General features: G+C 39.2%; 2 protein-coding genes across 2 annotated transcripts; both read left to right on the top strand.

Annotated features, from left to right (window-relative positions):
* The first annotated feature begins 2,699 nt into the window (after nt 1-2,699).
* On the top strand, nt 2,700-3,653 carry LOC122105838 (olfactory receptor-like protein OLF3). Its single transcript, XM_042677095.1, has one exon. It carries the CDS (start codon nt 2,700-2,702, stop codon nt 3,651-3,653), a length of 954 nt encoding a protein of 317 aa, XP_042533029.1.
* A 4,855-nt stretch (nt 3,654-8,508) lies between these two features.
* LOC122105957 (olfactory receptor 2F1-like) lies at nt 8,509-9,465 on the top strand. The gene has a single exon (XM_042677260.1). It carries the CDS (start codon nt 8,509-8,511, stop codon nt 9,463-9,465), a length of 957 nt encoding a protein of 318 aa, XP_042533194.1.
* The last annotated feature ends 8,401 nt before the right edge of the window (nt 9,466-17,866 follow it).

Consider the following 17,866-nt stretch of genomic DNA (forward strand, 5'->3'; position numbering starts at 1 on the left):
AAATGAGGAGAACTTTAAAATAATATACAAGAAACATCATCTTGCTGAAATCCTAGGTCCTAGCAAAAATAATACTTAGTAGAATTAACTACTATTAATTCCTTACGAGTATTAAGTCCTTACTAGAATTATATACATGCCAAATTAATGGGGAAAAATGTCTAATTTAAATGCAGATCTAGCTGGGCGCTGGTAGTTCATGCCTGGAATCCTAGCTACTCAGGAGGCTGAGATCTGAGGATCACAGTTCAAAGCCAGCCTGAGACTCTTATCTCCAATAAACCACTAGAAAATTGGAAGTGGCGCTGTGGCTCAAGTGGTAGAGTGCTCTCCTTGAGCTAAAGAGCGCAGGGACAGCGCCCAAGCCGAGTTCAAGACCCATGACCGACTCCCCCCACCCCAAATGCAGATCTGTGATCTATTTACCCACAGTTGATACAATTTTTTTAATGTGTTAGAATTTCAATCTGTCTTCTTTGAGATGTTTCTCAGCCTGACTATGACTTGGGAAAAGATCATGAGCGGTAGAGATAAAAGCATGAGAGGAGAGCTGAAAAGAAGGAGCTGTTCACAGTGAAAGTTGGGCTTTAAAAAAGAATGTCTGAGCTGGGCATTGATGGCTCACGCCTATAATCCTAACTACTCAGGAGGCTGAGAACTAGGATCACAGTTCAAAGCCAGCCTGGGCAGGAAAAGTCTGTGAGACTCTTATCTCCAATAAACTATCAGAAAACCGGAAGTTCAGTTCAGAGACCCTAGCCTGATCAAGACCTGCTGTTTCTACCCTTAATCCCTCTTGCTTCCTTCCTTTCTCTCTCTTCTTTTATTTCATTATACACTCACAAAAGGAAATTAGTGCATAGGCAGGCATGCAATAAGGGTGAGTCAGGTCTAAATACTTTAAAGCTCTAATGTGCCAGTTTAATGTTTAGAATTGATAGTATAGCATGATCGTTTACTGAAAAAGCATTTACTGAAACAAAACATAGAAAGAGATTTTCCATTCCGCTGTTCATGTATAAGAACTCTTTGTGCTTTGTCTTTGACAATGAAGACAGGTACTTGAATGTATGATTTCTCTTCTCCCTACAGGTCCCATTGCTTTCTTTCTTTGGAGGTCATTCCCCAAAGGACAGATTATTAATAGTAGTAAATGGAAAAAGAGAATGACAAGAAGAACTATGATTCTGATAGATAAGTGGAATTCTGTTGTGCATGTGTAATACATTTTCTCCATCCATTTGACCATTGAGGAGCAAGGAAAGGAAAGACTTGGAATACAATTCTATTAAGTGAAGTAAGCCAGACCCAGAGAAACAAAGGTTGCATGTTTGCCTTCATTTGTGGTAGATAGAATGTACCTATAAATCTCTAAGTAAATATGTTGGGCACACATATCTATAAGTAAATACCTTGGGTGGTGGTTACAAATGAATTAACTGAAATACAATAGGCTCTGTGGAGAACCCAAATAGTATAATCTTTTAGAAAGACCAAACAAATCCCAACAAAATCAACACCAGGAAATTGGTACATGCAAGGAGGGGTAGGGCCAAGGGGAGGAGGGTAGATGAATGAAGGGGGATGGAAAGGAGAATGTAGGCAAGGATTCATTGTATGCACCACAGAATGAAGGAAAGGAAGGAAAGGGTTGAAGGGATGACACTTCTGAAGATGTACTGTATCCATAAACTGCTTTGTTATATGCCACCTCCTTTGTACAACTACTCAAAGATAATTTTTAAAAGCATACTTAATCCCTTTTCACAACCCACCTATGCTTGAAGAAACTTTAAGAAGAGTGTAGTTCCCCTCTCCTGCCCCCACCCTGCAGCTCTGAGCTGTAAGTCATTTCTAAGCCGCCATTTAGACGTTCTAAAAGCTACCTGTCAGGCTATCTGTGCTGAGTTTGTCGAGAGGTGGTAAAGGGGAAACCAAGATTGTTGTTTTATCTCAACTAACACAGACAAACATTATGTTGCAAAGGATGCCCATGTTGTCATGGTAATTCTTCCTGTAGCAGTGACAGATCTTTCCCCATAAATTATCTGTACTGGACCTTATGCAGACCTGTATTAGTAAGTGTTGTACTTTTTTCTATTTACATTTATCACCAAACCAACACCACAAGTCTGTCTAACGAAGCCAAGTTTCAATGTAGGTTCTTTGGACTTCAGAGCTTTTCACAGCCTTCTTTCTTTTAGGTATTTCTTTTTATAATAGATTTATGCATTTCACCAAGATGAGTCTAGTTGATATATTTAAGTTATTCTTTTATTTTCCCTTTAGTGATTGGTCTGAAGTCAGGGCCTCTACTATTGGATGGACATCTTCAACCAAATAGTAAAAATAAAAAAAAACAACTATGCACTCCACTGAGTATAGTTTATCAGCGATTGTCATTTCCTATTTTCTCCTTTCTCATGAATCCTGAGGTAAGTTCATAAACAGAGATATTCCTAAAATAATGATGCTTTATCTTTCAAACCACAAATGGTCTCTCTGACACTAAGCATGTCTTCATGGATCATTCTGTTACAGTAATTCAATGCATGTTGCAACAAAGCACATCATCCAGGTTAACAAGTGTCTTGAAGAAAGCTAAGGCTAGCTCATACAGATGTGCTAGAGGAGCCATTTTTATGGTTCTTGAAAATTGCTTACTGTTTCCGACTTTCCCTGCAGATGAAAATCTTTGGATGGAAAGAGCTAACGAGACCTGGGTGAGTGGGTTTGTCCTCCTCGGCCTCTCCAGCCACCGGGACACTCAAGTCTCCCTCTTCGTCCTGTTCTTGGCCATGTACGTGGTCACAGTGCTGGGGAACGTTCTCATCGTTCTTCTGATCAGACTGGACAGCCGCCTGCACACTCCCATGTACTTCTTTCTCACCCACCTCTCCCTGGTGGACGTGTCCTATGCCACAAGCATAGTTCCTCAGCTGCTGGCGCATTTCCTTACAGAACATAAGGTGATCCCATTCCTGAGCTGTGCAGCCCAGTTGTTTTTCTCCCTGGCCTTGGGTGGCATTGAGTTTGTTCTGCTGGCAGTGATGGCTTATGACCGCTATGTGGCGGTGTGTGACCCGCTGAGGTACTCTGCCATCATGCATGGGGGACTGTGCACTAGGCTGGCCATCTCCTCCTGGGTCAGCGGCTCCATCAACTCTCTCATGCAGACAGCAATCACCTTTCAGCTGCCCATGTGCACACACAAGTCTATTGACCACATATCCTGTGAACTCCTAGCTGTGGTCAGGCTGGCCTGTGTGGATACCTCCTCCAACGAGGTTGCCATCATGGTTTCCAGCATCATCCTTCTGATGGCCCCCTTCTTCCTGGTTCTGCTGTCCTACATCCAGATCATCTCCAGCATCCTAAAGATGCAGTCCGCAGAGGGCCGGCGGAAAGCCTTCCACACCTGTGCCTCTCACCTGACGGTGGTGGTCCTGTGCTATGGCATGGCCATTTTCACCTACATCCAGCCCCACTCCAGCCCTTCTGTCCTTCAGGAGAAGTTGATCTCTCTCTTCTATGCCATTTTGACTCCCATGCTCAACCCCATGATTTATAGCCTAAGGAATAAGGAGGTGAAGGGAGCCTGGCAGAAACTCCTAGGACAGTTCTCTGGGCTAACATCAAAACTGTCATTCTGATGACTCATGCGTATCGCTTGGCAAAATGCACCTTGCCTGTGTGATCTCCAAGCAACTCATAAGTGACAGGCTGGAGCTGCATTTCCCTGGCAAGCAGAAGGCAGTGATACAATGTGTACTGGTGATGTTGTGTAGGAGGCTGAAGAGTTATGTGGGGTGTGTCACATGGGTGTGTTTTTATGTCATAGCAGCACCTTCAGTGGTGTGAGCACTTTGGGTCATGAAACTTCACACCTTCATCCCTTCCTAGCACGTGACAATAATGGAAGGTATCTATGGTCCTTTTCAATTTGTCAAGTTGTAATCACAAGCCCACTCCTGGCCTTACCATGTACCATTGGCATGTAGGATACAATTACAATAAAATCGTGATGTTTCCAGTGGAAACAAAATGCTATTTCACATTTGAAGATTTTCTTAAAATAAGATGTGGTGTGTGTAGTCAGCTTCAGCGAATGGGTGAGTGGACCTGCTGAAGTGTGTATTGTCAAGACAGATTAAGTATTTCTGTCAAGACTTACTAAGCGTAAGTATAGTGGTTTGTGTGTGTGTGTGTGTGTGTGTGTGTGAGTGTTAAAGGAATTTATCAAGAAAAAAATCAAATGAATGTCTTTTTTTTACTGTAATAGAGATATAGCTGAAGACTGCTTGTATATATTGCTATTATTGGCCAAGAAACTAAGTTTTCAGTGCTCACTGACAACATTCACACAGCCATCATTCTAGTTAGCAGGGCTGATAGACATAAGTCACTGACACTTGGCCTTAAAAATGAGAAAAACACTTAATATGGGTCTTAAGAGTTAAGATAATTAAGCCAGTTGGGCTCATTTTTTTAAATTTTCAAGTTTCCATATTAGGCATTCCTTCCATCTTCCCTCACAAATACAATAAACTCTGGGTGATCAGGATTTGAGTGTGGCCTCCATCTTTTTAAAAAATCCTAAATGATGCACAAGAAAGGAAAAGGAATAACTGAACAAGAAGCAAGGATATAAAAAGAAAAAGTACATGATTACAACTCAAATGACTAAGTATTTCCTTTCTTGTAACACACAGTTCTCATATTCATCAACACACTATCACGAAATCTAAGAGTTCACACGTTGCTGCAGACGTTTAAACTGGAAACCCAGTTGAACAGAGTTTAATACTGATAGTCAGGCAATCTGAAAATTTTGTGGTAAAAGCAGATCTACCCCCAAAGATGTCAGTGTAAGCTAACATTCTACTGGTTCTCATCAAGCAGTATCAATGGAGTGTCAACTGTGTGTAGTGTCAACGGATGGTTCTCAGACATGGTGCAATCCTGGTACCAATGTGCATGCGTGGTGGGAAGGAGAGATTCTGAAGCAATTTTGTGACCTTGTGAAGCATGTTAAAATGAGATTGAAGCCATGGAGGGTGCCTGAGGAAGTTTTCCTGCACAAGGACTCTTTAAATTGGGGATAGAAATCTGAGAGCCAGTTATCCTGATGAGTGTAAGGAACACCTTGTGTGAAGTTGTAGAGGTGGGGCTCAAATGGGAGGCTAAAGGTGTTAAAATTTAGCTTGCAGGGTACAAAGAGTGAGGAAGTAGAGTGGATAAACTAGTCCTGTCTTCATGTCTCCCCATGTAGATCACTCTCTTTTTGTAGATCTTATTTAAAAATCTAAAATATTTCGATGAGCAACCATTATTTTGAAACTTAAACAGTACATGCCTATTTATCTGTACTTGTAAATCTCACAGAAGCCATTATGTTGTGTAAATACAGAGTTTCACACTTATGCACCCAAGGAGATATACATGAAGAGGATGGCTCAGGACCACTCACTGTTCATTAGAATGGAAGTATTGGGAAAGCCTGTTTGTACTGTAGGAAAGCTTCCTAAAGGGGCACAAAGCTGGCTCCTGTGATTCTTTTTAGAATGACCTAAGTCTTCAGAGGAGTTTTGGAGGCGATGAAAAGATGGAGAAAAGACTTCCTCGGGGAGAGGAAGGGCATCGTGGTGGCCCTGTCTTTGAGGTTTGTGAGTCATGACAGCAATTACCACTCCAGCGCAAGGTCCTAAGAGTATCTGTTAGCTCCAAGTGCCAGTTCAGCCACAGCCACACGTGATTACATCTGTATCTGGGCCCATTTGGGAGCAGCAACATACTTCCTCCCAAGAGTTTTTCTAAACCATTCCTAGGTGATTTCATTTCAAGAGCTCAGGAGGCCCAAGGCGCTTAATTCTACAGTCCGTGTTTGTGTTGGTGGGGAACATGCTTGATAATACAACTCTAGATGTAGGAGACAGGTCCATATCATGAAGCCATAGGAAATACTTGAGAATCCCTGAGAGAGATGTCAACAGAGTGGATGAAATATTAGTATATGCAGAGGAATCATTCCTAGTCATCTAAACTCTTTTTTTTTTTTGGCACATTGGATCAGAGACATGAGCTACAAATGCTGAAATACCACCACCCTAACCATTCCAGAAAAGCAGTAAGATCAGTTGTCTTTTAGTATCTGGAGTTTTAGGCATACTTGTAAGACTTTGTCAGTTTCATACTTTATTACTGGCAGAGAAAGAAGGAGTGAAGCAGAGATTTAGAAAAGAGAATTGCAGTTATAAATACAACTGCATATTTAAAGAAATTGGATGAATGAATTGAAATATGATGAATGAATTTTACATCACATTTGCGGGAGGTAAATAAGGAAGAAACCTAGGTTAGTTGACATGTAATTATGTATTCCTATTCAAGTATATCTAGCAATATATATCCAGCAATGAAAAATTGTCAATTACTTTAAAAATCTCATATCTAAGTTATTTTCCTGCGAGTATATACATAATTATTTTTGCTTTCTCAGTAGAAACAATTTAAAATGTAATAAGGTTAAATTGTCAATGGTGAAGCTTTCAGATTAAGAATTAGAAAGAGAATTAGGATTGCCAGAATCTCATGCCAGATTGCTTCAATTTAAACTCCAGTATTACACTATGAAAACTCATTAAAGCAAGGAAATGAAACTGTAAAAAATACCATAGCTCCAAGCATAAAGAGGGTGAGAATTTACACCTTGAACCATGATAAAGTAAACTATAAAAGGTAGATTTCAAAAGTATTAATGTTTGAGAAATTGGTTCTCAATATTTAACTTCAAATGATGTGAAGTTCGACAACCAGATGGGTAGTGAAAGAAGATAACAAGCCCATAAAGAACTGCTAGTAGTCTTCTCAAAGTGTGGACTTGTTTTTGATATGCCACCATCTATGTGACCCTGGAATTCTCCAGGCCCAAATGTTAGGATGATGGAAATCCTCTTATCCATCATGGATGCAACCTGTGTGTGCAACAATCAACTATGTGGACATAGATCCTATGAGTCTTTCTTGAAAGGATAGAATAATTGACACAGACAACTCTACCATATACAGGTAAGGCTCTGATTTATTTTGACCATCAGGAAAGGCATATATGTAGTTTGGACATTTTATCTTCTTGTGTTGTGCTTCAGTATTGAGGAGAGAATTGATCCCAGCTGAGACTGTAGAGGAGTCCCCTCAGGAGGCCAAACATGACAAAGACTCAATGGAGTGGTACAGAAGATAATGCACAAACATATTTCCTCAGGAAATTTTTTTTGGCAATTCATCCTTTAGATACAGGGCATCACCAAATGCATCATCTCCGTAGCCTGGGGAATGTGCTCCACCTTAAGCCTCACCATGTTGGAGCTGTAGGAAGGTATCCATTTGTGCATTCTTTATATTGACATGAATAACAGACATGATCTTTTTTGTTGAAATATCTGTGGAAGATGAGAAACAGAGAAATCCTTTTGTACTGTGCATACCTGCTGGGTTTCACTCACTTATATACCGGATAAAGAGCAAACGCAATTTGTTGTCACAGCCAACAATGAGATGAAGAAAATAATTTCAGATAGCTGTAAAAGTACAATACACTCAATGCTGTAGGGTACAAAATGTGACAATGAAGACTGCAAAGAGAAGTGATAGCCAAGCACCATGTCCTGGCTACTTTTTTCTTTGGAAGGGTGAGTTAAGTGTTCCCTGTAGAGTGCCAAGGGAAAGCAAGTGCAGTTAAATACGGTGAACACACAACTCAGGCAGGAGCATCAGAAGACATCAGAATGTGATAGTGCTGTATTTGTAGTATGAGAGGAGTGGCCACTTCTCTCCATGTTTGACCGAGTGGCCTGTTGGTCAGGTCTCATCTTTTTTTTTTTTTCCTGATGAGAAATTATTCATACTTATGTCAAGATCTTATTTCTACCAGGGCAGGGATACGGGACCATGCAGCAAGATAAAAGGTACTACATGTTGGAAAGTCCTGTAGTATTTGAAAATCTGTCCTTTCCTCCGAGTTAAGGCCAATCCTATCAACTATTCAGATTGATCTAAAATGGAGTGGTGCTCAATGCTCTGATTCTAAAATAGAAGACAGCAGCCATAAATATCACCAGATTGCTGTCTGAGAGTTTGCATTTAGGGTGTTTAAGTTGGCTTTTCCTGTTGAATTTCTTGTTATTCCATTGATCATGAAGAGAGCAAATGGTATTTAAGATAGGTTCTGTGTCTACTTGTGTAGACTACACATCCTGGTGTAGCTAGGTGTAGAGAGGTGGTGTGCACTCACTTCTAATTCATCGCTTACACATTCATTTGCTTATGAAGACACTGGGCTCTCCAAAACAGTGGACTTGAGAAGTATGAGGGGATTCAATCTGCAATTGTGGTCTCATGAATGATCAAGAGGAGAACTGACATTTGCATGCAGAATATACTCCTAAAGAGTTGTTAAATTACATCTGATTATTTCTCGCTGCAGATTAATAACACTCACATATTTTAATGGAAGCAGTTAACGAGACCTGGGTGAGTGGGTTTGTCCTCCTCGGCCTCTCCAGCGACCGGGACACTCAAGTCTCCCTCTTCGTCCTGTTCTTGGCCATGTACGTGGTCACAGTGCTGGGGAACGTTCTCATCGTTCTTCTGATCAGACTGGACAGCCGCCTGCACACTCCCATGTACTTCTTTCTCACCCACCTCTCCCTGGTGGACGTGTCCTATGCCACAAGCATAGTTCCTCAGCTGCTGGCGCATTTCCTTGCAGAGCATAAGGTGATCCCATTCCTAAGCTGTGCAGCCCAGTTGTTTTTCTCCCTGGCCTTGGGTGGCATTGAGTTTGTTCTGCTGGCAGTGATGGCTTATGACCGCTATGTGGCGGTGTGTGACCCGCTGAGGTACTCTGCCATCATGCATGGGGGACTGTGCACTAGGCTGGCCATCTCCTCCTGGGTCAGCGGCTCCATCAACTCTCTCATCCACACTTCCATCGCCTTTCAGCTGCCCATGTGCACACACAAGTCTATTGACCACATATCCTGTGAAATTCTAGCTGTGGTCAGGCTGGCCTGTGTGGACATTTCTTCTGATGAGATTATAATCATGGTTTCCAGCATCGTCCTTCTGATGGCCCCCTTCTTCCTGGTTCTGCTGTCCTACATCCAGATCATCTCCAGCATCCTAAAGATGCAGTCCGCAGAGGGCCGGCGGAAAGCCTTCCACACCTGTGCCTCTCACCTGACGGTGGTGGTCCTGTGCTATGGCATGGCCATTTTCACCTACGTCCAGCCCCACTCCAGCCCTTCTGTCCTTCAGGAGAAGTTAATCTCTCTCTTCTATGCCATTTTGACCCCCATGCTCAACCCCATGATTTATAGCCTAAGGAATAAGGAGGTGAAGGGGGCCTGGCAGAAACTCCTAGGACAGTTCTCTGGGCTAACATCAAAAATGGTAATTGGATGACTCAAGAGCAGCACTTGGATTAAATGGATTTGCCTCTGCGTCCTCCCCAACTCAGACATGACAGGCATGATCTGCAGTTCCCTGGCAACCAGAAACGAGGTGATACAACGTGTACTCATGTTATTATACAAGACTATGAATCATTTGTTTGGATATCCACTTAGAACATTGAAGTTTAATATCTAAAAATCCTACAAAGTCTTTGAATTGTTGGAGAAAATAAGCAGAAAAAAATGAGATAATATGGAATACATAAGAAGACTACAAGAAAGTACTGACTTCCCAGGCAGATTTAATGTAAAATAAGGTAATTTAAATATGAGTTATATAAAGTCTTGGGAATTCGATTGACTGTATTAATGTAAATCCTTGATTTTTGCATTAAGCATTTCTTCTATATTCACACATACACGCACGCGTGTGCGTGCTAGGCTTTTAGTGTGCTTGTTAAGGGTGTGGAATGCATCTTTTATCAAAAGCTTAAATTATACAAGTAGAAAAAAATAATTGAGCCAAGAATAAAAAATTACAAAGAAGAGACTCTATATGATTACAGCTGGCATTTTTTCACTTGGCGGGCTGTAGCTATTTCTTCCTTACACTTTAGTTCATTTGACTTTCAATTATTAAATATTTCAAGGAACTATCACAAAGCATCAGGTGCCTACACAGTTGTAGCTTTATATTACCCAAAGCCTATTTTGTATTTGAGGGCTGTCTTAACCCTGCAACATAGCAGGCCTGTCCTAAGATGTTAATGTAACCCAACTTTCTCTTGGTTCTAATCAGGTGACCCCAGTGGACTGTCAAGTGTGTGTCAGTGTCAATAAATGGTTCTTGGGCACTATTGTCAATGGGGTCATTCTGATAACAATGCACTTGCATGGCGGGAATGTCAATTGGTGAGGTAATTGTAATGTGCTGTGAGACGTGTTAGAGTGAGCCCATTGAGAGTGATTACAGAATATTCCCTGTTCAAGGACCCTGAGATTGAGAAAGAAATGTGAGAGCCAGCTATCCTGAGGACGCCCCAATTAAGAAACAACTTGCATAAACTTGTAGCGATGAGGGGAGTATGTCAGGGCACAGATGCTGTGAGTCCAAGTCTAAGGTATAAAGAGAGGAGACAAAGCAAGTGGTCAGATATCCTAGAGATCATTGAATGCCAAATGATTTTAAACTCTATTCTGAGAGCCATGGAGAGCCAGTAAATATTTTTGGCAGAAATATGGTTTGGAAAAAGTGTCCGTTTTGAAATATCACCCTAACAAATGAAGTGATAGTAGAAAAGATTACAGGCCAGGTCTTTGTCAAATGGGTCAATCCTAATACTGAGAGACTAAGGAAATCTGCAGCAGCGGTAGAGAGAAATATCCATCATGGCATTTAAAAGACAAAAAACCTCCTCTGTCTCCTAGATTGGAACTCCGATGTGGCTCTCATTCATCTTCTAAAATATTCTATATGAATATTCTGTAAATTAATGCTAAATTGGAAAATTCCTCATGAGTACATCATGTAAACAAAGGTAGGAGGAGGAGATGAAAGGAGAAAGTTAGCTACAAATGCACATAAACCTCTGTCACCAAGGAGGACCACATGTGGACATGTTGTGTTCTCACTTCTGCAAGTGGCCCTGTGGGTGACATTTTCTCCCTACACTATTGTATGATCTTTTCTCCCTCACAGAGCTCTTCAGCCTATTTGGGGTCTTCAGCTGAATATTGTTTATATCTTCTGAAATGTTGAGTGTGGTTATTGGATTCATAGTAACAGACTAAAGGTTCATATGTCATCTGTTGAATTTCTGTTTCTATCCCTTTTATTTTATAGGCTTTTTATCGGGACTGAAGTTTCACAAGTTACATTCTCTGTAAATTAAGTTACTTGGGATTCTAGCAATTCCTATTCAAAACAAGGAAAGTATTTTTGTTGCAAGGACAAAATAAGGTGGTTTCTAGATGGATAAAGTTATTTAGTAGAACTATTTAAGAAAGTTTGGCACTGAAAGTTATTTAAAAATAAATTCTTGTTCAGTCATTAACAACTGTAAAAGTATTACTGGAGATTATTATAAAACATTTTGAAAATAACTTTTTTAAAAAAGCTTTATACATTTAAGAATCAACTTGTCAAAATAAAAAAAGAAAAATCCCTATCAGACACATATAAAGGCAATTATCTACTGTGTTTTTGAAAATCCTTTAAAATTATAGTTTTTCAACTGTCATGCCTTCACTTTGGAATAATTTTCAAAATAGAGTCTTATTGTATGTGTCAGTTGGGTTTCCTATCCACTTTGATGATATTTTGAGAATGCAATTTTACATTCTTTTGTCTCTGTATCTCCTACCAAATCCAGAAGTTTGGTCAAATTTAAGTTTACTTTTCTTCTGGGACTTAGAATTTCATAGGTGGTAAAAATAGCCTTCTAGCGGATATTCATATTACTTCTTTTTTTTCTTTTCACAATTGTTTTCATTTTCTTTTATTACCTTTTACATTTAAGCAAAAAGAGTTATTGGCATTTTTCTAAGCTTCTTGTTATAGTAAGTAGTACATGTTTCATATCATATTTATTTATTGGGATATTTGAATAAATAAATATAGTGATTTTTAAAAATTTTATCTAATTGTAAAGGTGCTGTACAAAGGGGTTATAGTTACATGAGTAAAGCATTGAGTACGTTTCTTGTTGAGCATTGTTACCCCTCATATTACTTCTTGAAGCATAGAACAAGAAAGGTTTCCACATTTTGAAAGGCACATGATTGCATGATTCTCATGAAAATGAAAAAACTAATATTAGAGAGGAAATCAGTACTACTAATGGAAAGAACGGATCTGAGAGATGTTTCAGAGAGCAGTTGAATTATAGAGATTGAAGCGATCACATCAAGAATGCTTTTGCCAATGTTTTGAGTAAGTGACACAGAATACTATAGCTAGAGTATAAATTTGTCTTTGCTTTCAACAGATTAGCAAAGAAAAATAGTAATATAAACATCTGGATACCTGACTAAAGACTACACCATAGTGAAATTCGACACAACAACAAAATAAAAGTCCAACTTCTTCTTTCAATTCTGTACGAGTACTGAACACAAATTGGGATAAAGAATGCAAAAACTATCTAGTGTCCTTCCCAAATACCTAGGATATTTCAGAAACTTTGCCAAAACCACTGGTCACACTGTAAGCCTTGTAATATGACTGAATAAATTAATAGGAAGTTAATACATGTTGTACTGGAGAATACAGATGACTAATGGACAATTGACAGACATTAGCTGAATAGCTGAACTGTCATTTGAATGACAAATGCAACAAAGAATGGGGAATAATAAGCAAGTGAGAAATGGAAGAGAGAGTTGGGATGCTGATAGACAATCAGATAACTGAGAAGATTCATAGGTACTGGTGTAGACGAATTACTGAACATGGACCTAGAAGGATAAATAAATAAGAGGATGCATGATTCACTTTATTTATTTGTTTATTTATTTATTTATTTAATTGTGAGAATACTGTACAGAGGGGTTACAATTACATGGGCAAGATAATGAGTACATTTCTTATCGAGCATTGTAGCCTCCTTCTTTGTTTCTCCTTCCCATCCCATCCTCCTCCCCTCCACCCACCCAACCCTCCTCCCCCCTTCACTTTAGAATTTATGAAACATAAAGAAAATGCTAGCAAATGGTAGCATGATTCTGTACTTTCAATATTACATCCATTCTTTTTTCTATTTAAAAATGAGAGAATCTGTTTTCCTGACCCATGAAGCCATTGCTGTTCTGATTAGCTCTGTGTGAACCCATCAGAGAGCATCACTGAACCTTGCGCCAGGAGTTTATCTAAACTAGTCCCAGGTGATTTCATTTATGGAACCCAGGAGGCACAAGACAATCTCTGTGGTGCATGCTTGTTGGTACACTTTTGGTAGTACAATCGTAGACGGAAGGAGACGTCCTTATCACCAGGCAATGAGGACTATCTGAGAAATCTTAAGGGAAATGTGACCGAAGGTGGGTGCAACATGAGTGTATGCTGGAGCAGCATTCCTAGATATCTGATTTTTTTTCAGAGATTTTGAATCTAAGATATGAGCTATGAGTGCGAAATACCACACGAATAAGTGTGCCAGAAAAAAATTCAGGTAGATCATGTGCTTTCTAATAGTGTAGGTCTTAGGTATAGTCATACAGTATGAAAGGTAGATCATGTGCTTTCTAATAGCGTAGGTCTTAGGTATAGTCATACAGTATGAAAGGTAGATCATGTGCTTTCTAATAGCGTAGGTCTTAGGCATAGTCATACAGTATGAAAGGTAGATCATGTGCTTTCTAATAGCGTAGGTCTTAGGCATAGTCATACAGTATGAAAGGTAGATCATGTACTTTCTAATAGCATAGGTCTTAGGTATGGTCATACAGTATGAAAGGTAGATCATGTGCTTTCTAATAGCGTAGGTCTTAGGTATAGTCGTACAGTATGAATTTGACAGTTTTGGACTTTAGTACTGTCAGAGAAAGAGTGAAACAGCCTGGGAAGAGAGGATTATAATTAATTAAGCCTTGGAAATTCAATTTATGAATTCAGTATCATGTTTAGGAAGACACACAGAAGAGAAGCCTAGGTTAAAACAATTAAGAATTGGGGCTGGGAAGGTGGCTCAGTGGTAGAGCGCTTGCCTTGCATGCTTGAGGCCCTGGGTTCGATTCCTCAGCACCACAAAAGCAGAAAAAAAATTAAGAATTGATATTCATGAATAAGTAGCAGGAATATATTTCCAGGGAAGAAAGTTTAAATGATTTGTCTAAGTGTGTGTGTGTGTGTGTGTGTGTGTGTGTGTGTGTGTGTGTGTGTAATTATTCTTACTTTGTTCCCAAAAGAAATAGTTTATGTATAAGATGTTTAAAATAGTTAAGGCATGAAACATCTGGACTGAAAACTAGATGAGAAATTGAGGTCTCCTGTCTCTCATGTCAGAGTTGGTTCATCCTGAACAACCTGTGTGAAAACTCGGAGGAGAAAAAAATTAAACTATAATTGTGCCATAGACATATGGGGCAGGAAATATAAAATAGTCAAGAAATTGTGCATTGAATCCACAAATAAATACATCATCAAATGTGAATTTTCAAATAATAATTCTGAAAAATTAGGTATCAATATTTGACCTCAAATTATGTCACAAGCCAATCAACCAGATGCAAAGTGAAAGAAGATAACAAATACCTAAAGGACTGCTAGCTGTCTTATTGTTTTTGATATAAACCAGACTATGTGACCCTGGAATTCTCTAGGCCCAAATGTTAGGATGATGTAAATCCTCTTATCCATCATGGATGCAACCTGTGTGTGCAACAATCAACTATGTGAACATAGATCCTATGAGTCTTTCTTGAAAGGATAGAATAATTGATACAGGGCTGGGAAGGTGGCTCAGTGGTAGAGCGCTTGCCTTGCAAGCATGAGGCCCTGGGTTCGATTCCTCAGCACCACATAAGCAAAAAGAAAAAAGCTGGAAGTGGCACTGTGGCTCAAGTGGTAGAGCGCTAGCCTTGAGCTGAAGAGCTGAGGGACAGTGCCCAGGCCCAGAGTTCAGGCCCCATGACCGGACCCAAAAAAAAAAAAGAATAATTGATACAGACAACTCTACCATATACAGGCTCTGATTTATTTTGACCATCAGGAAAGGAAAATATGTAGTTTGGACATCTTATCTTCTTGTGTTGTGTTTCAGTATTGAGGAGAGAATTGATCCGAGCTGAGACTGTAGAGGAGTCCCCTCAGGAGGCCAAACATGACAAAGATCAATGGAGTGGAGCAGAAGAATGCACAAACACATTTCCTCTGGAAAAATCTTTGGCAATTCATCCTTCAGGTATATGGCATCACCAACATAACTATGTAGTGCATCATCTCCATAGCCTGAGTAATGTGCTCCACCTTAAGCCTCACCATGTTGGGGCTGTTGGAAGGTATTCATTCATGCACTCTTTTCACTGTCTTTAATAGTGGAAATGATGAAGCTGATACAATAATTCATATAATAATTTGAATACTTCATGCAAACCTCCAATTTAGTACTATTTCACTTGTAGTCCTTTTAGACAAAGAACGTTGCTCAAAATAAACATGTATTTCAGGCATGAGTGACAGAGCTTAATAAACTCTAGCTGTACTAGGGAGATGATATTTAAATTGTATCACACTTAACTACATCCTATGTTTTACTTACCAGGATCACAATAATTACCCTATGCTCACAACAAAGAACAAAGAACAAAGAAGTAGCTCCTCCACGTCTGCAGAGATAAACAATAGAAATATATCACATTTGAATGCTGTATTTTGAACAGACAATATGAATCATTTGTTAATAAACAAATACTAAGATCATGTGTAGAGAGGTGTGCTTTGAACTCAGTTGAATAGCAGAGAAAGTGAAATAAGATCCCATGGTTTATGAAGGGATCTAGGAAATGTGTGAAGCTGTTCGAGTTGTATAAATACCAGAATCCCAAGTCAGCCTTGTATGGGAAGATGAGCTACACAGCGCTGGCTTTTAGTGGTTCAACAGGTCTTTTGAATATAAACTGTAGTCCTTTTTAAATCTTGCTTGTGCAGATCCAACTTTCCCTAAGTTATTTGACTTCTATAAAGAACGGAGTTTTAGAGAGAGCTGTAAACCCACAAGTTAATTAGAGCTGAAAAAAAAACCCCAAACCAATCAACCTCTAGTTTCCTGATAAGAAAAGTTAGACCTGAAGAATAAATAGTTTATCCAACTGGTTTATCTACCATCAAATAAGAAACAAAACCCAACTATATTTATATTGGAAGGGGAACCAAGTATTATTTAGAAATAATAAATATTTGTTTTCAAATCAAGACAAATACTCTTGTAAACCTATAAGTAGCAATCTCATTTGTAAAATGTGATTAACCAATATCAGTGAAAGGTATTTCTGCACCATCTATCTCAGTAAAATATTTCACATGCAAGTGTCTACGTATTTTTATACCACCATCTGTAATTCTAAAATAAAATTTAATAGGAAAGCAGCAGATTATGAATTTTGTGAAAAATATTTTCCCAAGATAAACTCATAAACATAGCGATGAACCTGAAAATGGAGTAGGTAAATCTGAATTTTGTGTAAGATCATGTTTTGATAAAGGCAACTGAGAAATGAGTAGAAGTTGTGACAGTTTTCCTCTTTCAGATCAGAGATCCTTGTCTGACCAAGAGCCTCTTCCTGCAATGTCTCCTGTCTTTTTTTTTCTACCATTACCCTTCTTTTGCATACTCCAACAATGGAATGTTTTTTAGTCCATAATAATACAAGAGTGAGCCTAAGAATGAATCAGTCTTGGAATATTTTAAAAATGCTAGCCTGTTTTGGACTGATACCTAAATTCCATATATGTCATCATGGCTTTCCTGAAAAACTGTTTGCTGAGCAAAATAAATCAGAAGGGAATTTCCATTCCAGTGCCCACTTCTAATTCTCTGCCTGGTCAATGAAGATCGATTTTCAAACACCAGCTTTCATCTCACGCTTTTATATAAGATATCCTCTTGCTTGCTTGCTTTTATTTCAAAGACTAGATCTCTTACAGAAGCAAGTAGAAGAGATAAAACCAGTGAAAAGTGGATTCCCTTATGACCTTCCCCCTTAGGCCACCCAAGACAGAAAAACAAAATCTATCTCAAAGACAAGCAGTTGCTGTTAAAAGTAGCCAACTTATATATGTCTATGTTTGTGAAGAAAAGAGAAGGAAAGTCACATTTGATTTTTTTTTTTTGCCAGTCCTGAGGCTTGAACTCAGGGCCTGGGTGCTGTCCCTGAGCATCTTTTGTTCAAGGTGAGCACTCTACCATTTGAGCTATAGCACTACTTCTGCCTTTTTCTGTTTATGTGGTACTGAGGAATTGAACCCAGGACTTTGTGCATGCTAGATAAGCACTCTACCACTAAGCCACATTCCCAGCCCACATTTGATTCTTTATCGCCAAACCAGGGACATATGCCTATAAACACACACAATACTGTAGTTCACTCTCAATGCACAAGCAGTTTCCCCTTTAACTATTTACATTAGAACTTTCATTTAGTTATGAGTTATTGAATGGGAGCCTGTACTCTCTAATAGCTTATCCTTAAAACAGAAATTGCATACTCGCTAACTAAACTCAGGTTTCAAAACGAAGTTTGCTGTTGATCTTTCCACAAACACCTGATCTTCCTAATCCTTTTTTTCCCTAATGTACTGCATCTAGTTGGCATATTTGAGATGGGTTTTGAACTTTCCGTTCCCTGTCTTCTCATCATTTATCATTTTGCCTACCATCATCCACTACGGTTCTCTCCTTGATCAGGAATAAAGG

Source organism: Dipodomys spectabilis, unplaced genomic scaffold, assembly GCF_019054845.1.
Source record: "Dipodomys spectabilis isolate Male_0828 unplaced genomic scaffold, ASM1905484v1 ptg000034l, whole genome shotgun sequence".
NCBI classification, from domain to species: Eukaryota; Metazoa; Chordata; class Mammalia; order Rodentia; family Heteromyidae; genus Dipodomys; species Dipodomys spectabilis.